Source organism: Lutzomyia longipalpis, chromosome 2 (assembly GCF_024334085.1).
Source record: "Lutzomyia longipalpis isolate SR_M1_2022 chromosome 2, ASM2433408v1".
Classification (NCBI taxonomy): domain Eukaryota; kingdom Metazoa; phylum Arthropoda; class Insecta; order Diptera; family Psychodidae; genus Lutzomyia; species Lutzomyia longipalpis.
Genome location: NC_074708.1, coordinates 15155468 through 15183254, shown reverse-complemented (window position 1 = coordinate 15183254; position 27787 = coordinate 15155468). Strand labels below are relative to the sequence as shown.

General features: G+C 34.9%; 3 protein-coding genes across 4 annotated transcripts in view; 1 reads left to right on the top strand and 2 right to left on the bottom strand.

Moving 5' to 3' along the window:
• The window catches only part of LOC129790865 (UNC93-like protein), a 1060245-nt gene that overhangs the window by 742366 nt on the left and 290092 nt on the right, over window positions 1–27787 (bottom strand). The window lies entirely within an intron of this gene.
• LOC129790839 (protein gone early) lies at window positions 21–27395 on the bottom strand. Its single transcript, XM_055828620.1, has 11 exons — window positions 27011–27395; window positions 19546–20041; window positions 19284–19474; window positions 13832–13979; window positions 13017–13178; window positions 2595–3004; window positions 1772–1899; window positions 1495–1702; window positions 1067–1437; window positions 384–1007; window positions 21–318 (listed from the first exon to the last, which is right to left on the bottom strand). The coding sequence occupies exons 2-11, from the start codon at window positions 19742–19744 to the stop codon at window positions 228–230; spliced, it is 2532 nt and encodes an 843-aa protein (XP_055684595.1). The 5' UTR covers window positions 19745–20041; window positions 27011–27395; the 3' UTR covers window positions 21–227.
• On the top strand, window positions 7981–12694 carry LOC129790873 (uncharacterized). Its single transcript, XM_055828691.1, has 3 exons — window positions 7981–8069; window positions 10207–11109; window positions 11911–12694. Exons 1-3 carry the CDS (start codon window positions 8055–8057, stop codon window positions 12502–12504), a joined length of 1512 nt encoding a protein of 503 aa, XP_055684666.1. The 5' UTR covers window positions 7981–8054; the 3' UTR covers window positions 12505–12694.

The window sequence follows — 27787 nt, the reverse complement described above, 5'->3', positions numbered from 1 at the left end:
TGAAGGTAATAAAAAATCAATTTTGCGAGATTTTTCAGTGATTATTTCAGCATCTTAATGGCAATACATTTTGCGATTCTTAAGCACTATTATAAATTTAGAAACGTTAAAAAAAAACTCATCCAGACATCCTTCCTAATATTAATGGATCTTAATTAGTTAATATTGCCATACAAATAGGAAAAATTCTTACAATCTAACTAATAAATTCTTTATTAAGTGAACTTTTACAGGACGTCACGGCATTCTTTAATATCGACATTGTCACAGGAAAGGGCATTACTCAGTTCGGGTACATTATGCCAGAGGATGTCAAAGCTGGGGAGAAGAAAACCCATTTTGTAAAATATTGAAAACAGGCCCAAAATAAGGTCAAAACTTACATTTCCTTCCTTGGAAATTCAGCTTCCATGAAGATTTTTATCCGATCGTAGGCACTTCCTTCATTAAGGACACAGTATCTCTGTAGTTGCGCCAGGACGAGAAGTTCTTCTTCACTGAAAATCCTCAGGCCGGGCTGTCGAAGCCTCTGGCGAAGACCAAAGGAATCATACGTAACTGTATCGGGTACAGTACTATCGTAGATGGGATGATTGTGATCAATACTCTTGAGGAATGACTTGAATGCACGCAAAAGAATACGGTTGCTCTCAACTTCAACGTAGAGTTTGGTCTTTGCCTCAATTGGTACGGACGTTGTGTCGAAGGGTGTGTTTTTTGTAAAACACTTGAACGTATCCCTAATGACCTTGTTTTCAGTTGTTGGCGTTGTTCTGGTGGCATTTTGTAGTCGTTTGTGAGATTCTTGATGGAATTTGATTGCCTGCACAACGACTTCTATGAAGTCCCTGCCTATTCTGGCAAAGTTCACCGACAAAGGGTAGTTTTGATGAAAATAAGGCCTTCGTAGAGCCCTACGGGACACCACGACGGTATTTAGTTCAGGATGAAACTGTACGAATTTTCTTTCTTCGTCGTCGCTGACTGAGTAGAGAGCGTCGATTAGCCTGTTAAAAAATATTTTGATCAGATTTAAATTTATAGATAAAACAAAGAAGTTTTATACTTTTCAGTCCTAGTTTGGTTAGACAGTCGTAACTCCATCCTTGCTTTGATAAACTTCCACCGATATCGAAGATTGTTGAGGAAGTAAAGCCTTTGGGGCGTAAAATCCTCGTAGTAGTGGTTAACGAATTCATCTGTATGAGCAGCATCATCTGGAATTCCAATCTGAAGACTTATTGCAGACAATCTGTCGCTTATGTAAGACCGCAGGCTATCCGTAATTCGTCCGTCATCATTTACAGAAGCCTTCAATTCATTCCTAATGTGGAAGAAGATCAGCTTAACCAGCTCATCGCTGTTATTATCCTGATCAACTCGGAACTGTTCACTGAAGAAAACCTTAGACTCGTGCGTTGTGTCCTTTTGATGAAGCTGCAAAGGAAAGAAGTTTAAAAAGGCTGTCTAACCGTTTAACTACCCTTAACTTACAACAATCAGCTGAGGGTTTTCCTGCAGAATATCAACTCCGAAGTACATCCAATCTCGAACGAGTTTAGTGCAAAAGTACCACTTTGGAGGCGGTTCACGGAATCCGTAGAGCTTCCGTTCAAACTCCTCCAGCGCAATACGATAGTCACGCGAAATGAATGGCAGGTAACGTCGAATAAGGGACCAAATTAGGTACATATTTAGAACCCTTTGAAAGAATAAATTTTGTTTGAATTTTAACTAGTATATAAAATAGAGCTTTCAGTTCAAAACTTACTGGATGTCAGTTGTTGATACGACAATGGACATCGAGCGTAGAACTTCGAGATCTTTTACCAGAACAATTGTATTTTCAGTTACCCGAGAATTGGGGTAAAGTGTTGTAATTATGTCCAAAAGAGGAAGCTGGAAAAATTTTTTTTAGGTAATCTTAATAGATATTTAAGAAGAAAATAAAGACAGAATTTTTAAGAAATTTTTAATGTAAAAATAAAAAAAAGATATTTTTTAAAGCTTTCAGTGTATTAAATCAAAGTTTGAAGGAAGAAAATCGCCATCCTAATACTTTCTTTCGACGTTTTGACTTTATTATTTTGAATATTTAATTTAAAATAAAATTCAGTGTAAAGAAATTTAAGAAAACCCATGATTAATTTAATCTGCATTAGCCGCTTTAGCAAATGAACTCTTAAAAATGTAAAAGGTGTCTCACGTCAATAACCTTTCACCAATAATGTACAAATATATTTTTTTTAAATGAAAAAGATTAATTCAGAGTTAGTTGTTATTTCCATTATTTCTGCAAAATTTGATTTTATTGCACTTTTTAAATAAAATTTATTTCACTTTTGGCATAAAACCTTTCTTTTCTTTTCATGACATAAAAAATCACCTAAAACAAATATTAAACTGACCAAAGAAAAAATATTTACATCGATAAAAATTACAATAACTATAACTTTTTATATAGAAAAAAATAGTCGAAAATGAAAGAGAAATAAAAATCAAGCAAACGTTACGAATATTCATCAAAATGATCAAAATGTTAATCAATTTGAGAAAAAAAAATTCCATGCGATTTCAATGTGATCATTACTTACGGACGGAGCGATCTTCATGACGCTTCCAAGCGTGATTTCCCGGTTGATCTCCCTGTCGTCATTTTGCTGCGTAACATTGATCGTATTGACGATCCTCTTCTCATAGTTGAAGATATCCTCGGCAAACTGCTTTGCGCGATCGTGCACAACCCCCATGAGGATGGCGACGTCACGAAGGAGAATTTTGAAGCCTTCGATGATCTCATTGCGTGGCCCCAGGCGGTAAAACATCTTGCTGGGTAGACTCACTTCCCCCTCGTCGATGACGATTATCCCATCGTGTGGAGGTGATTTACGATTCTCAACACGGATCCGCACAAACGGAGACACCCCATATTCGGATTGGAGCTTGATGAATTGCTTACGAAAATCCCAGACGAGGAGACTATCGCCCAATATCCAGAAACCATCTGCAAAGACATCGCAAGACCACGAAAAGCTTTATTTTGTAGCTCCAAAAAAGAGCAATTTCGTTGAAGAAAAGCTTGAGAAAATGGGCAAATAAATCAAATGTGATTTCCATCAATTCTTCATGCTTCTTTTCACCTGTTCAACCTTCGCGAGCTTTTTCGTTCCCGCGTGTGCAATATCGCAGGTGATTGATTGTCTCGCTCTACGTGCTCTGTAAGTTAGAGTCTCACATCGATGTATGGCGTAAGATCATCTTTGGCTATCATTTAACATAGTGACGATGAATTTTTGCATTTTGTCCAATTCTCTCTCCCAAAGATGGGCTTTTTCGCTCAACGAGCCTCCTCTTTTGCCTGAGCAAGGTCAGAGACACATGAAAATTGAATTATACAATAAATCCGGTTTCACATAAATTCCTAAAGCCATCACACACACAGCACACGATAAAAGCTCATTAGGAAAGCATTTTTTCTCTCTCTTTCTTAAATATACATATACATATATGGACTCAACTCATCCAGTAAAAGTTTCATTGCGAATTTCTTTTGCATTTTTTATAAGAAGATCATCCTTCTCCTTATCTCTCTGACATTTCTTTCAACGTCCCCACAGCACGCATTAAATCGATGATACAATTTCTACTCTAAATGACTGAAAAAAAAATCAATTATTCATTCAACTCTGGTGGCTACGAAAAAACTTTTACTCTCATTTGAATTTTCATGCGCGATTTTTGTAGATTTGTGTTTTTCTTATACAACGATCCATTCGGAAGATGATCTTCGCGGGAAATGGTGGCGCAATCAAAATGCAACGTGGAGATGCAAATTAATAAAACGCCGCAAAGCATCTATTGGGAGTGTTGGGAAAAAATATCAACAAGAAACTTTATGTCAATGATTTTACTTCTAATCATAAGTTTTGATGACAAATGTTCTATTGCCAAAATGGAAAGTATTTTGTATTTATCAAGATTCATTACAGAATTAACCCTTCTGCGTCCGGTGGGTCATATGATGATCCAAACGTTAAACATTTCGTTTCGCAGAATTTGAATTAATTGAATTTTTTCAAAAGGAAAACTTAGGTATGAAATGAAGCTACAGAGAATATTTTGACCATATACATCAAATGTTTAAATATTTTAAGTGGCCTTGAAAGGGTTAACAAGTAACTTACTTAAAGTAATAAGTAACTGAGAAAATCTAGACTGAAAGATCCATTTTGACTATGTTTTCCTATATTAAAATTTTCAAGAAACAAAAATTCGTAATCATGAACAACGTTAAACTGTTTTCTTGCTCATCACACTCGTATGCAAAAGACTTTCACGAGAAGAAAAAATCCTAACAAGAAATTAAATTGAATATTTACATAATTTGAATTCATTTACCCAGTTACGATAGCTGATGCTCTGCTAATGTCTTTATAAATTAGTTAGTATATTAATTCGAACCCTAAATGAATCTCTTTTTTATTCGAAAAGTGTTGCCAAAACATATTACAAAATATTGTACATGGGAATGTTTTAAATAAAATCACTTTGAATATGTTTAAAATGTATAAAAGATATTCAATATTCCTTAGCAAATAAAACATCATACATAAATAATCCTTTATGCGTCATTTTTTTGCAATAAATCTTAAATTCAAAAATTCATGATAAATCGTCTATTGTGCTATGCTCTGTTCAGCTTTTGTGTAAGCTTTTAGGAGAATTTTTAAATTATTGAGCTCTTTGGATTCACACAGAATCCATAATGAAGCTATTTTTGGGGAGATAATAAAAATGATTGCTAATTCAACTTTTCTTATTTGATCAATTTAAGCACAAAATTAACATCGGTGATGAATGGTGGATCCACTAAATAAATTATTGACACAGTTCTCTTTTTTCGTTGACATATTTCTCCAATCTCGACGGGATTCTATTTGCCTTGACACAGGAGAAAATTAAACTCTATTGAAGATCAATTAGCAACAAGTTAATTGTCACGCATAGTCTTATACTTTTAATGAAGCTCCACACTATATGCAGATTGCACAACGGAAAGTCACGCGTTTTTCTTCACCAAATCTCATGAGAATTTTTATCAATTTGTCCCCACATTCGAGGTGAATATTTCCCAAATAAATCGATAATAGGCTTTTTGCGCCTTTTATACTACATGTTTTTGCTAAAGAGTTTATTGTACTGTGTTTCCTAATATAAACTCCTTGGACTTTTGCAGCTATTTTGGGTAATTTTTAACTTGACCTCTCCCAATAATATAAAGGAAAAATGCTTGACAAAAAACCCTCCGTTCTTCCACAAGAAGGTAAATCGACGAAAATATTAAAGAAGTTGTAAGAAAAAAAACTTACAACGAGATTCTTCCGAAAAAAAAACCCATTGATGCTTGAGATCACTTGCAAACACTCGCAATCGCACCTCAAGTATGCGATCAATATCAAAGAACCGGCTAAACACACTGACAAATTGATGTCTCGCTCAATTAACAACATAATTTTCATTTATGCATAATTTTCATTCTTAGGCGGATCATTGTTACGGGGATTTTTTGCAGAAACTTGGCGCGTGTGGGAAAAAACCATCGAAATTTTTAGCTTGGAAGCATGGCATGAAGATCCAATCATAATTTACGGTCTACACCGACAATACTTTGGAAGCTATTACGTAAGCTCCCGTTGAGATTTTACATCCTTGTTCTGATAAATAACACACACAGCAGAAATTATTGTCCAATACTGCACGGTGTAGAGGGCTAGACATGATTTTTTTATACGCGTATAAGATAGAGTAGAAAACGGCTGAAATGGCTTAAAGATTTTTTTAAAACAATTTAGTTTTTGTTTTAAAAATCAATCAAACAGCGTCAAAAGCTTGTTTAAATCAATCTGAATTGTTTAAAAATAATTCATTATGATGTAAATTAAAGAATTAATTTAAAATATTTTGTTACACCTGAAGAAGGTTCTTAGCTGAGTTGAAAACGCTGACAAAGCTTTCGACTCTCAGAGAGGAAATCCGGTAGCAATAATTTAAAGAGGATTCTCTCACAAGGAAAAAATCTGGCAATTTCTCCCACATTTTCGATTGAAATTTGAACCTTCATCAGGTGCTGTGGACTAATAAAATTTTCTTCAAACATCAAAGTTTTTTTTATTCCATGATTTTTTCATGAAATAAATAAATAAATTTCCATGAAATATATTCTGTTTTTCACAGATCAAAGTTTTCTTCGAACACACAAGCAATTGAACTATAGTTTGCTGACCATTAACCTACAATAAATGCCTTTTAAGAGCCGAAAGCTTTGGAAAACACGTTTCAATTGTTTTTATAATGAAAATTTTGTTAAAAAAATCAGAAAATTTCATGTTAAATTAAAATTAAACAATGGTCAGTAAATTATTAATAAACCTTTTCTTCTTATATTAACCTGCTGGCCGCCAAGACCTTGGAGCTTCCTTAGAGCGCCAAGGTGGGGTCGTTGAACGACCCCAAGAAGGAAGTCGATTTTCTCATAAACTATAAAACCGGGAACTGTCGGGTCACTACCTTTAGACTCCTTATATAGTCCTCTTGCCCCTTGCATCACAAATTCGCCACCCGGAAACACTCAGAAGAAGATATTAGGGAAAAACATTTTTCACTCCTTTTTCACACTTTCTTCGTGAGAAATTTGCCACGAAGTTGACCGCAACTGCTATTTTTTTTTCACTACTTCCCCACATTCCCCTCACTTCCCGCACCATGATAAATGGCAATATTTCTCGAATATTCTTTATTGTTTTGCACATTTATATGCTTCTAATTATGTTTTATGTTGTTTATGTTACTTATTCGCGATAATTCTGACACTGAGAAGGTAAAGTGAGAAAGTAAACACAACCCTTCAACCCCCTTCAACCATATGATTTATGATGTGACTAACTTCATTCTGAGAAATTTTCCGCAGCATGGCCGTTACACCAATTTTTGAATTCCCTTCTTCTACATTTTCCTTAATAACTTTTCTTGTGGTGGACGGATTTAGCTGAAATTTTTACACAACCTCCTCAGATAACCAAAGAACTTATTTCCAAAAGATGGGAATGGTATCTTTTATATTTATTAAGTTATAGCACGAAATATAGGGCTGGGGTCGTTCAACGACCCCGCTTGGCGGCCTAGAGGTTAAAGTTATTCTACGGCTCCCTAATGTAATTGAGAAATAAAATTAATTTTCTACGCTAAATTATTAATATTTTTTACACCATTCTTCCTAGAGCACTTTGAAAGTATTTTAATCACAGACAAGAATAATTCTTCAGCGCCGCAATTAACGCATTGACGTTTCTGTGGTAACTGGGTAATTTTCATTTATTTTTAATTAAAACAACATAAAATAGTTCTCAATTTAGTGATGATGTTGACACACGCGTGATCATCTTTCTGAGACCTATTAACACCACGAATAGCTTTCAGATTTTTTTTTAAATCCACCTTCAATCGCAAAACTCGTTCCTTTTTTGATGAATAAATTTTGCATAAAGAGAAATGACTTGAGATTAATGAAGCTTCCAATAAAACTTTAAGGCTAAGATCCAATTAGGTGATTTCTTGAGGTTCTCCTCCATTTAGCCTTAGATCCCGCGACTCTGCTGGAATTATTTTTTTAATATATTTCTTTTGTGTGTCTTCTGAGGTAATCAATAAAAGTTAAGAGAACTCTCTAACAGGTTTCCAACCACTAATTTCGCCAAATATACATGAAAAGCAACATTAGCACGAGGAAAAATTTTTCAACCAAAAATCATTTTTATTAAGTAAGGTCACACCGGGTTCTTGTACATTATATTTTTCTCCGGGTGGATTATGTTTCAAGCTGCTCATCTTATGTGCGACGAAGGTGGGAAGATCGTTTTTTTTTCTTCGGCGGGGGCATTTTGGGTGATGCGACTATAAAAAGCGAAAGTGTTTCGCTATCTCGTCTTCAGTTGAGTTGAGAATTTCAGTGAAGAAGTATCTTCCGTAGACGGAGAGAGTGCTTTTTTTGACCAAATATGCGTGCTTTAGTGGTGAGTTCTGCGCCCATAAATTTTCCACAAAAGAGAGCTAAACGGATGTTTTGTGTGTGATTAGAGTGAATTTCTATGTGCTGGATAATTTCTTCTGTCAACTTGTTCTATGCTAAAAATTATACTTTCATCGCTGGATTCTGTGGACTTTACCAATTTTAGACTAATATTTGCTAAAAAAAAATATTTTTCTCTTGCTCAAAAAGCTTCCAAGAAGAACTTTCAGTAAAAGTGAAATCCGTGATTTACCTAAATTTTTTAATTTGGAATTCCAATTAAGAAGTTTTTTCTTCATAAGAAGAACTACTCATCGTGACTTCTTGACCTTTGCAAAACATCAGACAGGATTAATTTGCATTTTGAATCAATAAAATTATTACACGAATCATAAAACAAGTTGCGCTTGCAAAAAATTCAAAATTTTTTTTAGAACTAAACACCTGCATTCCGCTTGTCTCAAAAATTAAAAATGATCATAAATATTGTGCCATACCCCTACATAGGAATTCTTAAGAATGATTTTTTTGAAAATTAAAATTTTAAATTTTGGACATAAATAATAAAGAATCCTCTTTTGGATTTTTACGTGAAAATCTGGTTTTTTCATGAGAATTTTGAGAAAATTCTTTATGAATATTTATGAGACGTTATTGATTCAAAGTTTTTTTTTAAACAAGAAGCATTGATGTGAATTTTTTTTTAAATGTGTTTTTCTAATAAAATTATGCATAAAAAATACGAAATTTAAAATAAATAAGATAAAAGTTAAAAAACAAAAAGAATCTTCAAATATTTAAGATTAAATTGAATTCATTCTTTCTTTAACTTTTAATTAAAAAGCAAATATTAAAATTAAAAAACAGCTAATGACATTAAATTTTTAATTTAAATCGTTTCAAATGACTTTTGTGAAATATTTTTATTAAAATATTTTATTCAAAAAATTTAACAATAAATGATTATATATTTATTCATTTATTTAATAAAGGGGTTCCACCATGACTGATGATGATTTAATAATTTAATTAAATAAAAAAAGTAGTAAAGATTCGTTAAGAAACACTGAAGCGTATCACTTAATGATTAAAAAAAAATCACAAAAACGAGGAAGCTATTTTTTTTTAATCGAAACGTCGCTTGAGAGCATAAGTATTATGCTTCATTACTGACTAAATAAAAAAATGAATTTTCCACCTTTCTTTAACAATTAATATTGTCATTAAAATTTGAAAAAAAAAAAATTATTGTTTGAAAATTTTTAGAGAATAGCTATCAATAAATATTCTCTTATTCCGAATTTTTTCTTATAAAAATGATTAAATTTAAAGAGACAAAATTGACACTCCGTTTAAAACCACAGAATTATTACATTTAATTCTTCCTAAAACTTCAGCACAACACAGTCTTATGCCCAGCAATTTTTTTTTGAAATCTTTGTAGTCTGATTTCAAAATTGTCTAATGAAGTCAATTCTCAACCTAAATTCTTCAAATTTTATATAACTAATTCTATAAACATTTGACTTTAATAGACTTAATTTTAATGGCAGTTTTAGGCATTCGTAATTTAAAAAAAAATTAATTAGAATGTTTCTGTGGGTTAAATTTAACTTAAATTAAAAGAATTTAAATAAAAAAAATCATTTATGAATGAAGATAACATCTTTCGGATTTCATGGTCAAAAAAATCGAAAGTGTGGGAGAAATGACAGAGTTATTGACTTTTCCTCTTAAATTTTGTCGTGTTTTGTGCGAGCAACTGGTAGTTTGCGTTATTTACCTTCCTCAAATACTGGAAGTTAATATTAAGTTGCTCAAGTACTTATATTTACTTCACAGCAAATCTTCCCACAACACACAATCAATCAAGGGTTAAGATATTAAAATATTGATTTAACACTCAATGTTCTACTGGGCCACTCTACCCACGCATTCTCACCTGTTCTCACGGTTAATGGTAATAATCTTTGCCAAAGAACTGCTCTATGCCACAAAACTATCCTTCGCGCGAATGTTAAAAATTAATTTGTATTTGCACGATGAGATGGTTTATCATGCGGGATGACATCAATGTTGCTATGTAAACTTATTTGTGCAAGAAATTATAATGCTAAAATTTCCTCATTTACAATTCAAAGCTCATTTCATCGTTCGCGGTTGTGGCATTTGCCCGACCGGATGTTAGCCATCTTACGGGCTACAACTACAACCATCCATCTGGTTCAGCTGGGGCTTCCCATCACACAGCTTCCAGAGTCAGCGTGGACATGGTGCCATCACAGAGCTACGAAATTCCCGCGAGTCAGTCAACATTTACAAACCTTGGAAGCTCATCGAATGTGGCCAGCAATCAGTATGTGCCCCCACGGGTGCAGACACACTTTTCAGCTCCTGCCACAACCCTCCTGACCCCAACAGCTGGGTCTAGCGTGTCTGGAAGTGCACCATCGGTGAACTTCATCACCTACGCTGATAACCAAAATAACTATGTGCCCCCAACTGCCCCTACAGCACACACAACTGGGTTCGCCTATGACCACGCCAGCTCTGCACTGCCTGCCTTCCCTACCCTTAGCACTCCAGTCCGCGCTGAATTCACACAACTCAATACCGATCACGGTTCTTCAAGCTTCGGCCAAACCACGGGCTTTGGACAGAATACTGGCTTCAGTCATGGACAGACAGCTGACTTCGGACACACATCCTCAGGAAGCTTCAGTCAGGGCTTCAATCAGGGCTTCAGCCAGGGTGGTCTGGGGCAAGTGACTCAGGGTGTGGCTCACAATGAGGAAATTCAGCTCACAGGACGCTTCGATCAGAGCGCAACTCACGTAAACTTCCCCCCACAGAGGATTATCCAACAAACTGCACCTTTTGTGACGAAGCACACGTACGTCTTTGCTGCCCCCGAGGAAGAGGAACATATTGCTCCACAGGAACCTATTGTTCTCCCACAACCCCAGACACACTACAAGATTATCTTCATCAAGGCCCCGAGTACGACAATCGTCAACAACCAGGGAGGTGCTGTCGCTCCACAGGTAAACCCAAAGAAAATTCTTAAGAAATTTAAAAGCAATTTAAAGGGCAAAAAAAGCCTAAAGAGTAAAGAGTGGAATAATGGTAAGAAAATGAAAGAATCATTGCAAAAAATGATGGTGAATTGTGACGAAGTTTTGAATAACTTTTAAGTTAAATATTCGAGTAGTTTTGATCAACATTTTATTATTTTATTTTATTTTAGAAATTAGAAAGTTTATGCACGTTTGAGCGAGCATTTAAAATGAATTTATTTTAAATTTGGATGGTGATATAACTACGATTGGATTTTTAGCTAAGCTGAAAATTAATCCAATAAACGAGAATTAAAATAATAAATTTGATTTAAATCATCTCAATTTATTTTAGATTCAAATTGAATCGACTAATTTGAGCAGCTCGAGTTTTTCTTTCAATTTGTTTTTTTAGTTAGTATTTTGTAGTTTCCTTGATTTAAATTTTATTATTCTTCCCTTTCCCACCTATTCTAGTTTATTTTTTGGTTAAACTTTTTTTCTAACTTTTTAAACAGATCTAAAAAGTATTTGATAGGAATTTTTTATACCTTTTCCTTCGTACTGAAGAATTTTAGCAAAAAATAAGCTTTCAAGATTTTTTGAATCTCATTATGAGACTTCAATCTTTTGTCTGATCGCAGCTTTAATTACTTCTTTACACAACAAAATTGCAGCAAAAATATAGAAATCTTTCTCTCCAAAACATTTTAAAAATCAAATGAAAAAGATTTTTTTTTATAATTTGTTTTCTAATAAATTTATTTTAACGCTTTTCCTTTGTTGCAGAAAAATGAAAAGACCATTATCTACGTATTGTCGAACAAGAGGGTCATTGATAGGACCGTTGAAGTACCTGATTTGCCTGAGCAGAAGAAATCGAAGCCCGAAGTGTTCTTCATTAAGTACAAGACACCCACTGAACATGTGGACTCGCAAGCTGTGTACGAGACTGTTGACCATGTTGATGGCCATGCTGCTGGTCTTTCACCTCGCTTTGAGACAAATCAAGTACAGCACGAAGGTGTCCATTCCGCTGGTATTACAGTTGCTGCACCCCAGCAGAATGTTCAGATGTTCTCTGCTGATGCTCAGTCACAGGGAGCCTATCAGACACTCCATTCATCCTCCGTCCAGGAGATCCAGAACAAACCCACCCTGACGTCCTACGATAGTCCCGTCTACAGTCTCGATACGAGTGGATTCGGATCAAGTAGTGGCTCTGCCCATGGATCCGCCAGTGGATCAGCTCAATTTGGTGGTTCGTCAACAAGTGGTTCAGCCCTGCAATTCCTCAATACCGGCTTCGCCCCCTCAGGGAGTCAAGCAACGAATCTGGAGTACATTCCACCCGTTGGTGGCTCATCATGCACCACGTGCTAGGAGGTGCAATGCCATGTGAACCATACTATTTAATAACTTTTTATTAGGTTCCAATAGAAGTTACGCTTTTTTGTAATATTGACACACTTGTAATAAATCACTGAGCACACCAAGCGATGAATGGAGTCAGAGTACACAATACCACAAAAAGTCTCTTTTTTTTGCTTTTGGATAATTTCACAAATTTGTCTAATTTTTTTCTCGTGCTACCTCGCAAGTTGCATCACACACGCCGATTACCATTGACATTGATTGGATTTACGTGGTCGCCGTGCCACAGCAATAAAAGCTGAGGCTTTACAACCATGCAGGGATTTTTTGTGGCTCAAGCCATTCATGTTCCTCTTCCGGAATTTCGGCCCCTCAAGTCAACACACCCGTAAGTATGGACAAAGAGTGTTAAATATTGGGTGTTATTTTTCATTGACTTTGAGGACAGAATTTGTATTGATTTGAGGTGATGTTCTTAATTTGGAAATAAAACGGAGGTAAAAAAGTTGCAGATGACTCACCGAGGTTTGCAATGGCCTTGTTGACAGTCGTCATCCCCTCGATGTCATCACTCGATTCCAAATTCATGCAATTCTTGTGGAGTACCTTCATTTTGACTTGGGCAGAGTAGGACACGGTGTCCTTTGGCAGCTTAGAGATGAAGGAGTGAATGTTCGAGATTTCTTAAAGAAAAAAAAAACGTTTTTCAAAGTCGTAGAATTTTTATGATATAAGAAGATCTCTAAAAATTTATTAACAGTTAAATATTAAAAGTTAAGTGGAGTTCGGTAAGCGCTTTCTGTCGTGGGAAATGAAAAATTAAATTTTCCCCTAACGTTCACTTCGAGGCTTTGAGGTTCTTTAAGGAAAATTTATTTAAAATCATCCAGGGAAAAAACTTTAAAAAAAAACCAATTTTACACCAGACTCCCCTCTCTTTTTCTATTCTTAAATATTTTATGTTAGTTGTTCACTAAAAAAGTAATATTACATTTAGTAAATTTCTTGATGATTTAAGGCTTATTTGGTTCCGTTTTCCAAGGAGCTTTATGAAGCTTATCTAAATTAAAAGTTCTTTAACCCTTGAAGGATTTTGCTGACCAAAGTGGCCAATTCGACTTTTTTTAATCGCCCCAGAATTTAAATCTATTTAACATTTCGTGATAAAATCTACATCTGTGTATAGGGGAGTTTCATTATATCAATATCGTGGAAAGAAAACTTGGAAAAATTATTTCTTTTGAGTGAAAATTATGGTCAAACTTTTTAGGTTAGAAACCTCGATCCTCTTAGTTTTAAGATTAGAAAATTAAAAAAAAAAATAAGGAAAACCTACCCTCATATTCCAGATGAGAATTAAAGTTCCATTCTCCTCGCTGCATTCCATGGAATTTGTGGTGCTGGAACTCTTTGTCGAATTTTCCACAACTCCACTCAAATGGTTCCTTACAGGGATCCAAGGAAATATTCGACCATCTAAGAATCTAAAAATATAATGTTAAAAAAATAATTAATTTTAAAACATTTACAATGAAGCAAATGGACTAACGAAGCAAAGGTTCAGAAAGCGCTCAACAATATAGAACGTTGTCTGAAGAAAAGTTCTAGGATTAAATATTCAAGCTATTTAGGATATTAAAGCTTAAGCTTGAGCTTTATTTAAGTATTTCCAGAGAATAATTTATTGTCCGCTATGAGTACTAAAAAAGAAAATTCTAAAATTTTCCAATAAAACTTTTTTTATTTGACCATTTTTTCATTTTTTTTATATTGAGCTTATTTCCAGGATTTTTTTTTATCGATTCTCTGCCAAAAGCTTTCAAAACATAACTCCAATGTTGGTACTTAAATGGAGTTCATTCCTATAGCCTTCACAAGCTGAATCTGAAATAAAATTAAATAAAATAGTCGTTCAATTCACAACCTTAAAAAAATTTAAGATTTAATTTAAAACTCACAATTAGGATGTGAAGCCGGAATGTACCGAGCTTCCGGACAAATTTGGAGTAATTGCGTTTCAATGCATCCGAAGAAGTAGCTTGGAGTTTGACTGCACTTTGTTGGGGGGCTTCCTGGTGCGGTAGCTGAGAGATGCATATCCTTGAACATTTGCACCATTCCAGTGCTTTTACGCATACAGGTGGTTACAGCTCGTTGAATGAGTGGACGCCAGGCTTGAGCAGCATTTCGGAAGAGAACACTAAGAATAGCATTCTGAACGGGAAGTTCTTCACGCCAGAGTCTTGCGTTATTCCAAATACACTCATCGATGCACTTAAAGTATTCAAAAATACTTCAAATAATTAAAAAGTTTTTAATTAAAAAAAAAAAAAAGAAAACTCACACTGGATTGTGCAGGGTTCGGGAATCTACTTTGACACATTTTTTTCAGGTTTGGATGAACAAAATTGGGCATCATGCAGCATTGTCTTGGTTCCTAACATAAAGTGAAATACATTAATATTTAATTTTTTCAAACAAAAACTTTGAAAATAATCCGAAACTCACAACTTGCGCTTGCACATTTTTCAGCTGAAGCTTGGAAAAAAAAGAAGTGATAAATATTGAGAAAACAGAGAAATATCACAAAAGTTTTATTAAAACAATTCAAGAAAGTAGCAAAATCCGGAGCTTTTATCACTGATATCCTCTTACCGCAAGTATCACAAGCACAAATGATCCAATTAGCACCATGTTTGAAACTGATTGCTCGTGGAAAGTTGTCGGCACTTTTATAAAGTCCAAAAATTCACGGCTAATGTCTTTTTAATCAGTTCACTTTTTCATTAAAAACAATTTAATTTAAACATATTTTCACAAGTCTGGGAAATTCACGCACCTTTATGATTAAATTCTATGACGGTCAAGATGACGGTTGCCTTTCGTCATGATCTACACGAAATTATCCAAGTTATATATACGCGACTACCATGCCATCTGGCTACATCTAACCGCAAAAAGCTCTCGTTTGTGCGTCTCCACTAACGAGAGATTTGGATAAAATGTTCCGCCTTTTAAAAGTCCCCACAACCGGTCATAAATTTGATTAAATTCCGATAAATGTGTTAATAAGTTTATTTAACATGTGTTTTTACGCACCCAAGAGAGTATCATTATGAAGATAGTTTGTGGGTGAAATTTCAATCATAAACGCATGCGGTAAGCTAAAAGCCAATGAGGAAAATCCCGCACGATGTTTTCCACTCAGAGGGTAATCTGTGTTTATTTATAAACCCACTCTCGGAAGCAATGAAGGATTGTTGGAGTAATTGTTGCAATATGATAGGGTGTTTTAGTGCTGATAAATAGGGCTATAATTCATAGAAAGAATAACTTCCTTTTTGCTTCCAGGCGCGTGTTACATTAAGGCGTGGAGGGTTTATCAATTTAAATAAAAATGATGATTAAAAAAAAATTCTTAGTCTGTATAGAAGAAACTGTGTCCGTTTGCGAGCCTGTGGCAATAAAGGCTAGGGAAAATTAAGATAATCAATTAATTTTCCAAAAATATTTTTTTCTGTCTGATTAAAAAAATATTTATTTAATCAAAATTATTTCATGAGTAAAACGGTTAACTTTTCAGTTATTTAACCGTTTAACCGATCAATATTTTTTTTGATCATAATCGACTAATTAACCGAATACTTAATCGATTATCCGATAAAACAATATTAGTTAATAACGAAATCAGCTAATAAACCGTTTATCGGTGAAAAAGTTTTGACTGACCGAATAAATGGTTAACCGCTTAAAGTCTAAACAGATTCCCAGCCTGGTAACAGCTTGATAGATCAAAATGGAATCAAGTATGGAGTAAGATTGGAGCTTATAACAAATTGCAATGAGAGATCTCTCCGCTACATTCGTTCTAACAAAATTCATATTTGTTTCAATTTTGCATAAATCGTTACTTATAATGATTAAGTAGTGGATTCCAATGCTCTAGGGAATATTTCAGAGCATTGTATAGTGTATACATCTAACTTTCGTTATTTATAATCATTCATTCCCTTTCTGAAGAAGCTCGCATAAAGAATCTCCATTTTTCCGAGAAATTTGAATATTTCGGTTGAGAAGATACTATTTCACCTTTTTTTGTTTTTAAAAAAATATAAGTCATATTTCAGCTCTTTCAGTATTATAAAATCCCATTGCTCACTTTTGATTATAAGCTTGGGAGTTTCTCAATTCTTCAATAGGAAACACCATAGTTTTCTAAGAATATTTGCCAATATTGCGATCATGATGAAGTATCACAGAAAACTGATTTTTTGGCTCCAATGGAGCTTTCGCAACAATCAAAACGATAGCAACAAATCTCTGACGACAGACCGCGATAAAGAATTCTATTTATTGGTCGGAAATCGAAAATCCTGTGACTTCTTAAGCTACCTTATTTCGAAATCTTTTGCTTTATCTGTTTCTGAGAAAACTGAAAAATTCAACTGCCTATAAAACCCACCTACCTAACATTGATTTGGTTTATTCTTTGGTGAGTTTTCGTGAAAATATGAAGTTCCTCGTGATCTGTGGTGTAACAGTGACTCTATTAGTGACCTTCGTAGAGGGACTAGTCTCGTCTGATGTTGCCCCGGAGAGTTTTGTCATTAATGGAGCGAATAGGACTGATTCTCCACATCATGTCCTTGTGGAGTTTTTTAATGCCCAACAATTGGGATTCTTCGGTGGAGGTTCAATCATCACGAGCACTCACATCTTAACGGCAGCTCAGAATGTTCATGGCTTTGTTCTTTGGCGTGTGGGCTATGGGAGCCATTTTCGCGATCAACTAACCTGGATGTACTCCAATTCAGCTTTCGCACATCATCAGTATGCACCACAGACAAGGAACAACGACATTGCCATGATCATTCTTCCCATACCTCTCGTTTTCACGACTCACGTCCGTCCAATCGCTCTCCCACCAAGTGATTTCCTTATGCCCTACGAGAATGAGCAGGGCACCATCAAGGGCTTTGGTTTTACGAGTGCAGGAGTTAACCAACCATCGGATAATCTTCGCTATGGCTACGTGCGCGTACAGGCGGATGCCTTCTGCCTCAGTATCTTCCACATTGTGGCACCTAATCACTTCTGTGCCAGCGACAACCGAGTTCCCGTGAACATCTGCAACGGGGACATTGGTGGTGGATTCACAGTTCACTATCGCGGCGAAGAGACTCTCGTGGGCATTAATTCCATCCTCATCGAGAATTGCTACATTCAGTGGCCATCTGCGTACACCCGTGTTACCCACTACCTATCCTGGATTCATTTGGTTATTGGAATCTAATATTTATCCTTGTTCTTAATAATAATTTTTATTGCAAGAACTGTGTCGAGATTTCTCTTAAAATCTTTATGAGATTTGTATCGTTGAATATTGCGAAAGATTTGTGAATTTATTGATGAATATTAGCAAATATACGTAAATTGTGGGAGTGAATGGGAGATGTGGAATTGTTGATTATCCCAACATAATCTAAAGTTCAAAAGAACTCGCTTTAGTAAGCTAAATCTGCAAATTGATTGAAAAAAATATAGAAATCGTATTGGTCGTTATGAATTGGGAATATAGAGGGAGTTCCGTCTTTTTATCAGGAAATTCTTGTGGTTGGAAAGTGTTCCATTTAATCAAGGAATAAGGATAATGATCCGTTTTGCTTGTTAGCTTTAAATTCGAATGCAACAGCTATTATTATGGTTTTTCTTTAATAAAAGCATTATAGAAAGCTTCTAAAACTCCTTTAATGCTTCTTTTTTTTAGAAGAGCATGTTCAAGCTTATATGAATTTCTGGCTAAGTCCCTGATGCATCCAAGGATTCACATCATCAAAACGACAGGATTTTGTGACAAAATAGGACATTTTCTGATCCAAACGAAATATTCTCCTGATCAAATTGAAGATTTTTTCAACCAAGACAAATTTTATTTTTCATAGATTTTTTTCCATGAAAACATGGAAAGGAAAAATATGTAAGTAAGTGAAAAAATCAATCAAAGATTCAAAAGAAAGAGCTTTGGGCTCGCCGGAAGCGTTGTAGATCAGGGAAAAATTGTGTCTAGATTTTTTTTATTTTTATAATTTGTCTCATCAAATGTATCTAAAATTTATTCTTGTTCAATAAAATCTCTCCTCTAGACCCCTTGAGGAAGGCAGACAGATTTCTGCCGAAAGCTTGGGAAATCTTTGTCTTTCTCTAGACACAATTTTTCTTGATCTACGCTGCTTCCGGCAAGCCCAAAGCTCTTTCTTTTGAATCATTCAACGTCGTTTACACCAATCATTAATCAAAGATGTTCTACGGAAATTAGAAGAACTAGAAGTCATAGTTCTACAATAACAAATTTTTCTTATTTTTTTTTATTAGCAAATATTAAGCGAATAATGATAACATGATCATACACTCGTTCTTTCTTTTTAAAAGCCACGGATCTTTATAAAAATTCTCCAAAAAAAAATAATTTTAAAGCACTCATTCCCAAATTAATGAACCCCTGTATGGTTATGTCGCATATATCCATGAGAATGGGCAGAAACGAGATGATTAAAAGTCTCATGTCACATTGAAAATAAATAACTGTGTCAACAACCAATGTTTTAACTAGGAATGGTTCTCAACTCTGAGAATCCGGGTGTTTACACTCATTTGGAGTGTCGTTAACTTGCTTAGTGCGGGACGGGAAAATAATGATGCTCCTCCAGAGTGTGTCATTAATTTGTAGGTGTCGAGCTTTACTATATATAATACATATTGTATATAATTTTGGTTGATGCGAAATTTACCTGAGAACTCGCATCGAGGCATTCCTTCTCGACGCACACCTCAGCCGTCATGTAGTCGTAGATCTTGGGCCAGAAGATGATCATCCCAATGAGAGCAATTGCGAGGATTATGCACAGGATCAGAAGGCAGAGGAACACAGTCTGAGATCTCTTGTTCAACTCCAGCTGGGCAATGGCGTTCTCATAGTGATCTAAATAGTTTACAAAGAGACGATTAAATTGAGCTCAATCAAATTAATTAGATCAATTAAGGAGGAATTACCTGTGATTTTATACTTTGTCTTCTTCTTGGGTGGATTAGCTTCGGGGCTGTCACTCACAGTGACGGAAGTATCTTGATTCGTGGCATTTGTCGCCTGTTTGGGTTGCTTGAGTGGGCTAATCTCTTCGGGATCGTACTTCTTTGTATACTTCCCCGTTGCATTGGTGCTCTTCATCTCCTCATTCGCCTCTTCGGCCATATCGGATGGATCTCGTCGCGTATGTGCGTTTACTATGGATGGGTGGATGAATTGAGAGTCTCTTCACAGTGCGGGAGTCCCATAGATCACTTGAAATTCCCCCGCCAGTAATTCATTTAAGGCACGAGAGGCACGAGACAAGTGGAATTCCTTCATTTGCCTCACAACAGATCTCTTGAACTGCTGCAAGTCGTCATCCTGCCGCGAGCAGAGATTTCCCACTCTCACTTGGAAAATATTCTTTCACTCCACATGAAAGCACTCCTCCGCATATATTTTTAGGGTGAGTTAATTGATCTGGAAAGGAAACAACACAAAAACAACGAATTAAAACCAATAAAATTTCACAAACTCCCAACTTCCATGTTTTTCAACTAATTTTTTTCAGTTGCCATCTCTCTTTTCTTTTGTATTTTCCCACCAAACGCATTTTCCAAATACGCGCCATATATTTAACTCTTTTGATGATCATGAAGTCCAAAAAACTGCCAGTATAACTCAATACAATAAAAAAAAACCTCTCCTAAATATGAATGCCATCAATTCAATTAATTGGTCACAAAATTTGATTATTTATCACACACGCAGGCTTCCTCCCCCAACAATAAGTATTTTCTCCTCCCCTTCCCGCATGGTCTAAAATAGAAAATCACTGGAGCCCAAAGTGCTGACAGCCTCTAAAAAATATCCCAGAATTTATGATTTGAGAACGAGACAAAGGAGAACCATTTATTATTCTGATGCTCACAACAAGCGCTGTATGTCTCTCTTCAAAGGCCATTTCTTCAGAATTTAACTATCTGCAGTAAAAAGTTTTTGATTTGAGTCGCAGAAAAAAAAAGTCTCACACAATAATTTCGTGATCGTTTTGTGTGTGAGAAAGAAATCGCCGTCGATCACTCTCGTGTAAAAATAAACAGGCATTTCTTTATGCAAGAACAAGGCAAAAGGGGAAGAAGTTGGGAGAAATTCATGCCATTTCCCATGTTTTGCGTCTTCAAAGTATGCTCTCGCGGTACACGATGTATACGGATGGGGAAGGGGGTGGGGAAAAGGCAGCATGGTGTATTTATTTACTCAAGTCAGATCAATTTGAGGCACTTCTTTTCTTCCCCATCTCTTCCATCATCGAGCCGAGACGATGGAAGTCATTTGAAATGAATTAAATTTCCAGATACACTCAGTCGTGGCGTCCAATGCGATCTTAATGTGTTACCGACCACTCATGGTTTTGTTTTTATGTTTATTTTCAATTTTTCAATCCTTATTTGAAAGATTTTTTTTAATGTTTGTTTTGAGAGAAAATTGCCTAATTTTGTTTTCAGTAAATCTCCATGAAAATTAAATTCATTCACTTATTATTATTAGTTTTTGCTAAACAAGAAATCAATTAACTTTGTAAAATTGCACGTAGAGTTTGATAAATATTTAATCAATTAAAAATATTTGTTAAGACCTAAACGAATTTTAGTGTGAAAATGTCAAAAAAAGAAATTTTTATTTTATTTTCTAATTTTTTTTAAAGAATTTTTAAACGTTTTAATTAGCTTTAGGCTTAAAAGTCATTATTTCTTTTATCATAAAATAAAGATTAAATATAATTTTATTCTAAAATAATGCAGAAAGATCTTTATTATCACAATTGATGTAAAAAAAAGTATCATGATCGTTACAACAAAAAATTAAGGAACAAATTGCTTCACGTTAGAACCTTTAAAACAATATAACTTATAATAATAAAAATAATAATAATAATTCTTTATTCATTCCTACAATTTCTACTTTCTAGAGAACTTTAAAATTCAACAACATAACATTTAAAAAATATATTTAATTATTCTGTAAACCGACATAAAATATGTAAGAATGTGAAAATTGCATTTCCGTTATCTTTAAAAATAAAGCTGAATTTCTGCCTAGAATTAAAATCACAGATTTGTCCAGATGAAATTCTGAAAAAAAATTAGAAGCAATTCTGGCATGTCCTTTATCTACATAAAAATATCCTTGAAATATATAGATTAATTACTGATTCATTTTAAATTTTTCATAAAGTTATTTAATTAACAAATAATTTGAAAATCAAAAAAAATTTCCTACGCTCGCTCCAAATTCAATGAGTCTAAAATTGCTCAAAAATCGTGAAGGTCGGTAACGCATAAAGCACTCATGATTTGTATATTGTATATCCATTACACCACAAATTAAATAAGAATCTTGCATTACATCAATAACCATCGAAAAGCGATAAATTCCTCTATTTATTCCACACAATGTAGCCGAATGGATGAAAGACTTTTTCCATTGAGGAAGGTTTTTTCTTCGCGGGGAGCTCAATTTGAGTGAATTCGATTCGTCTCGAGGCATTCACAAGCGGATAAACGGCAATTGTTCCAAAGGAGATTTCCATTTCACACCAAAACTCTCTGCCACCCAGGTGTGTCCATTTGGTGTGGTATTTGTTGTGATTATTAAAAATAGATTCCACATCTTATGGAGCTTTGTGCGGCTACTGACTCCACACACCACGGGACCCAGCCACAGGCACACAATGCCAATGCTTCGGAATAATTGTAATATTCATTTGAATTTGTGGCAGACGCACTTCCCTGTCTTTCTATTTTCTCGACACGCCGGTTTGTATTTTTGGACTGCTCCCATTGTTTGTCTTTGGTCACCGACCAGCGCACTGCAACACTCGCTAAATTGCCGATGGCCAGTAACTGTTCCCCACTTTGACTGGCCAGCCACACCAAATTGAGGCAGAATTCTTCGTTTTTTTTTTAATTCGCGTCCCCCGTGAACGAGATTCCATCAACCGTTGCACTTCTGTGTCCACCACGCGGAGGAAGAGAAATGTGATGCAATTGCCTCCATTTGACCTTTCCACTCAATTCATATGCACGCAGCGTAAACTCAAGCATTCTCAGTTACACCAGCCAGCCAGCCCCAAGATGTATGTATATATTTGATTTTCCCAAGACGGACACAAATCTCACGCGAAAAGTCTGCCTCAATATTTGCACGATGCTTCAAGTGGAGCAAACAGCCTCTCATGATCTCATATGGCTCCACAAATACCTCACCGCCTCTCCTGCACTTTGCGCAAATTTATGGGACCCTCTTTTTTCCACAAGAAAGCCCGGAGATTTTCACTTTTCTTATCGCAATGTTATCAAATTGAATGTATAAAGAAACTCATCTGCTTTTCACCCAGCTCTGTGTTAATTAGAACGCTGCTGAATTACTTTGGCAAAGCACAAAATGAGTCGTTTTACCGCTCACTTGGCCACAGAATAAGTAATTATGATACGTTGTAACGAGCAGGCATGGTTTTAGATTAGAATCACTTTGAATTAATTCACAAAAGAAGTTTCGAAGAAAGAATTTCCTCGAAAATGGAATACAATAAAAGGAAAGTCTTAATGCCTAATCTGTTGCAAGGTTTGTCTCATGCTTTTGCAAAGACAGACAAGAAAATTACAATGTTTAATATTTGGCAGAGTGATAAGAATTGATAAGAAATTTCAATTAACTTGAAAATGATGTGCAAACATTTCAGATTTGCTGAGGCACTGATTTGCTAAAAATGCTTAAATTGTTCTTGAAAATTCTTGGGAAAATTTTTGAAATAGAAAAGAAAAACTACCTATATTCTAAAAGCAAAGAAAAAACACATGTTTTACATTTCTAAAATACATAATAGTGCTGATAAGTTTGTTCTTATCTCTATATAGGTTGCAATTTAAAAAATGCCTGACTATCTAATGATAGAGGAGGTTAATTGTGTCACAAATGCATAAATTAATATCTGTTTCTGTTTTATGTATAAAAAAAAGGAAAAATTTTCAAAACTTTTTTTTTCATTATTTATTAAAACTCAATAAAAACAATTTGTTTTTGGTTTTTCTAACACTTGTTATTATAGGAAAATTTTTAATAAGCTTGAGGCTAATCTCAATGCCATTTTCGAGTCATTTTTGAATTATTTTTATATAAATTTTAAGCTAAACAAGATTTTTTTCCTTTTTTTTTAATTCTTTTAATTTCCTTAAAATATTTCTTAAAAAAATCATTTTGCTTATAAGCCGAAGTGGAATATTGAGTTGTGACGCTGCCAAGTTCTAAAATTCAATTTTGGTTTCCGTGAAAATATCACAGATTTTTTTTATTTAAGAAGATATTTTATTTTTTAAAAACTGTTTCATCATTTTGCCCCATTAAAAACAGGCTAAGAGAAAGATTGTAGAGAAATTTGCACATAAATACTTTGTAAAGAGAAATCAAAAAAAAATTCTTAAAAAACTTAAAAATTAATTTTAGCTTTTAGTTTTTTTTTATTAAAATTTCTGCCAAATGGGAAAGAAGAAGCAGCTTTTACATTTTACAGCATTGTTTCAAAAAATTTCCCTGTCTAGAAAATCCATATTAATTTTTTCTTCAATCTGGAATGAAATAAATTTACTGAAACGTTGCTGGAAAGCATAAAAACTGCGTCTTCCTTCACATTTGGCTGCAGATTCTGATTGAAAATATTTCAAAAATGATACTTGCTAAGCTATTCCCTTATAAAGAGATTATTCGAAATGAAATTTAAAAAAAAAATTATTAATGAAAATTTTTAAATCCAACACCAATATTAATGATTTTTTTTCACAAAAAAATATTAATTCGCAGTGCAGTAAACCCCTCGGAAAATTTTCATTCCTTTGATCATAAATTAGCCACTGAAAATTAAAGAAATGCCGCAATTACTTGCCACAATTGGTCGGCCGCGCAGTTTGGAAAGCACTGAGCATTTCGTGTTTAGTTTTTTCCGCACATGGGTTTTTTTGTGGTGAGAAGAAAAGCCACATTCGATATATGTATACGAAGATAAAGGTCAAAGTCACATGCAAAAGAAGCGTCTGTGTGAATTGAGTTCAAAAGAATATTCAATTGCGCTAGAGCACCTCAAAGGGGGGAGGCCTTTCGTAACGCTCGCAGAGATTTCTCGCGTGGTGTGTGAGTCGCGTCCATCAGCAATCATCATCATCGCTTTATTATATTGTTGTGGTTAAAATTGTGGATTGATGACATACTTCCTGCGTCAGAGGAGGAGGGAATTTTCTCGGGCTCACCCGGGAAAAGAGGTTTGGATTTGCTTGTGCGATGTCGCAAACACTCGCGGGGCACAAAAGAATCAACACTTTTGGGTGTTTTCAAGAGGAAGTCCCCCTTCTCCCTTCTTTCTTCTCATGTGCCTCACGCTCCATACAGCTCAAATGCTCCGCCAGAAGTTTATGGCGATTTTCAGCCGCACACTAATTTTTCGGATGAATGGAAAATGGAGTACTTAAGTTCCCTCCTAAAAATGATCTCATTTCCATCTCGAACTGAAAATGCATTTTGCTCTATGAAAGTTGGCCAGAATGTGGCCACTGAAATTAACATCATCCCACATCTGCACTTTGATTTTACGATGAATCCATACAGAGAGAATGGGTTATAATAAAATCTTGGGCACATCACCAAAACCCCACCAAGAAGAGGGAAAATGCAATTAGTCCCGAACAATAAGGACCATTCATTTAGTGCCATTAAGAGCGACGATTGATATGCAAAAAAAAGTCCTCAGAAGACTTTTTTAATTAAATGAAAATAAAAACCTTAAAACTCTCACAAGAAGCCACAAAGATGTGGGGCAGATATGGAAGAACCCACAATCGCCAACAGAGTGCCTACAGCTTCAGAATTTCAATTGAAATTGCTGGAATTGTTTCGTAGCGGAACTTTCGCGTTCTCCTAAATGCCTCAAATTGCAGTTTAGCTTTGTATTTAATGGGAATTTATTGTTGATTTCTCGGTGCTTTATAACTCATGTCGAAGGTAGCAAAAAAATTGATTCGACTTTCAAATATTGCACGGAGAATTTCTTAGGAATTAAATCGGAAGTGAAGTTTTAAGTGAACACTGTAGCGAAAAAAAATACGATAAGACTTATCGGCATATTTTGGAAGTCTGAGCAAGGTCAGTATTAAAATAGACTGTGTTTTGTATGAAAATTAAGACAATTAAGAAATCTTATCTGCAATTAAGAAATTATGTAAAGAAAATGCAATGGAAAATGCTGGTTACATAGATAAAGGTATCAGGGGCAGGGGCGTAGTCAAAAATCAATTCAAAGGGATGCTTTTTTTGTGATCAAAGGACGCTAAATTCGGTAAAAAGAAAAGATTAGAAGCCGAGAATTATAAAAATTCAAGGGTTTAGGGCATTAACGACTGCATTCGAATAGCCATTTTTCACATATAGTGTTTGACGTTTCTAACGTTCTACATTCCTTTTATTGTTTCAGTTACTTCATTTTAGTGTTTTACCCTGTGTTTGACATTCTATTTCAAACGGTTTAAATTTTTTCTCATATTTTGACATTTCTTAACGATTGACGTTTTGTTTTCTAACGTTTGATCTTTCTTTTGATGTTCATGTTCTAAAATTCAATGCGTAATTATTCTAACATTTAATATTTTTTCTGTTGTTTGACGTTTCATTTCTAACGTTTAACGTTTCATTTTGACATTAGACGTTTTCTTTCTACTTCTTTGCTAAATTTTGAAGTTTCTGTTCTAACTATAGTTTCTAAATATCAACTAATTGTTTTCGGAGGTATTGATACGTTCTACGCCATAAATAGCTATAGAAACATATTTTTAATTAATACAATTCACACTACATAGAAAAGAATCAGAGGGCTCTCGATCTACAAAAACGCAAGGGCCTATTTTACGAATAAGTGTATCTCAATCTCCATAGCTAAATAAAAATTAAAAAAAATATAAATAAATTTGTGGTTACAGCAATTATTCATCTAGCAGGTTATAAATAAAAGCACAATAAACAAAAAATAAACAAACAATAAACATTATCTCGAGACTAAACCTATAAACCCCTCTGACTTACTTTCAGTTAGTAATTTCACGCCAACAATTGCGAATGCAAAAGAGTCGTGAAATATGCTATGATGAAAATATGCATTAAATTGTGAATTCACTCTACAATTATGCACTCAAATATCTATTTTCCCACCCAAACCCCCCTATTTCGCGCCTTTTTTATCGGCTAATGACCTAGAAAGCGCGCCAAAGGGTCAAACTTTCTGTTCGCAACAGTTTACACCGCGGAATTAATTTGCGTGGAATTGTTTTTTTGGTGGGAATTTTTTGTGAGAGGTGCAACCGAAAGAATGTTCCCGAGGGAAGAGGCAAAAAAAATCATTGGACGTACTTTTTTGTGCTTATCAGGTAAGACTTGGGACAGGTAAGAAGCCGCAGAACCGGTTCTCGTACCTCCGCTCTCCTCCACCGTGAAGATCTCTCTGTGTCGCCAAAAGTCTCTCCAGAGCGTGATTTATTTCTTCATCTCGCGCTATTCCAGCATTTCTTCACAGATATTCCGAAAAAAAAAAACAGCACTGGCTCCACAACACTCTGAGCATAAATTGCTATGTCACAGGCACACGGGAAATTCACTCGATTGGAGAATTAATTACACACAAGCAGTTTGGGGACTTTGGACGATGTGGGGAATTATTAAACAAAAAAAAAACCCGCGATATTCGGAACGCGGCAAAACGGCCCTTCTTATCTTTCGCACCGACACTTTAAAACTGGCGGAAAATTCTTTAGTATAGAGGCGCGTTGCATGGGAACTAGCATGCGAGGGGAATTTATTACGCCATGTACTTTTATTTTACATTAAAGACGCTTCTTCAATTATCTATTATTTTTCTTTAAAAAAAATTAATGGAAAATGTGAAGAAATTGATGTTTTGTTCAGCCGGAAGCGCCAAGTATTAAAGAAAAAAGAAAAAGCATCATAGAGCTTCCGAGGTATTAATAATAAAGTAATCGAAAAAGGAGTTTACTCGCTTCTGTAGGGAAAGTCTTTCATTCGAGGAAATAAGTGGGACTCTTTAAAGATCCTTAGAAGAATAAGCAATTTCCAAATCTATTTTATGGGATAAATTGGAAAAGCTCAGCAAGTAATTGTCCGAAAATGCAA

Coding starts and splice junctions, on each gene's coding strand:
- LOC129790839 (XM_055828620.1), bottom strand. CDS start 19,744: ATGGCCGAAGAGGCGAATGAGGAGATGAAGAGCACCAATGCAACGGGG. Junction 19,475..19,545: donor GACAAAGTATAAAATCACAG/GTAATTCCTCCT, acceptor TAAACTATTTAG/ATCACTATGAGAACGCCATT. Junction 13,179..13,831: donor TTCTCATCTGGAATATGAGG/GTAGGTTTTCCT, acceptor TTTTTCTTTAAG/AAATCTCGAACATTCACTCC.
- LOC129790873 (XM_055828691.1), top strand. Junction 11,110..11,910: donor GAGGTGCTGTCGCTCCACAG/GTAAACCCAAAG, acceptor CCTTTGTTGCAG/AAAAATGAAAAGACCATTAT.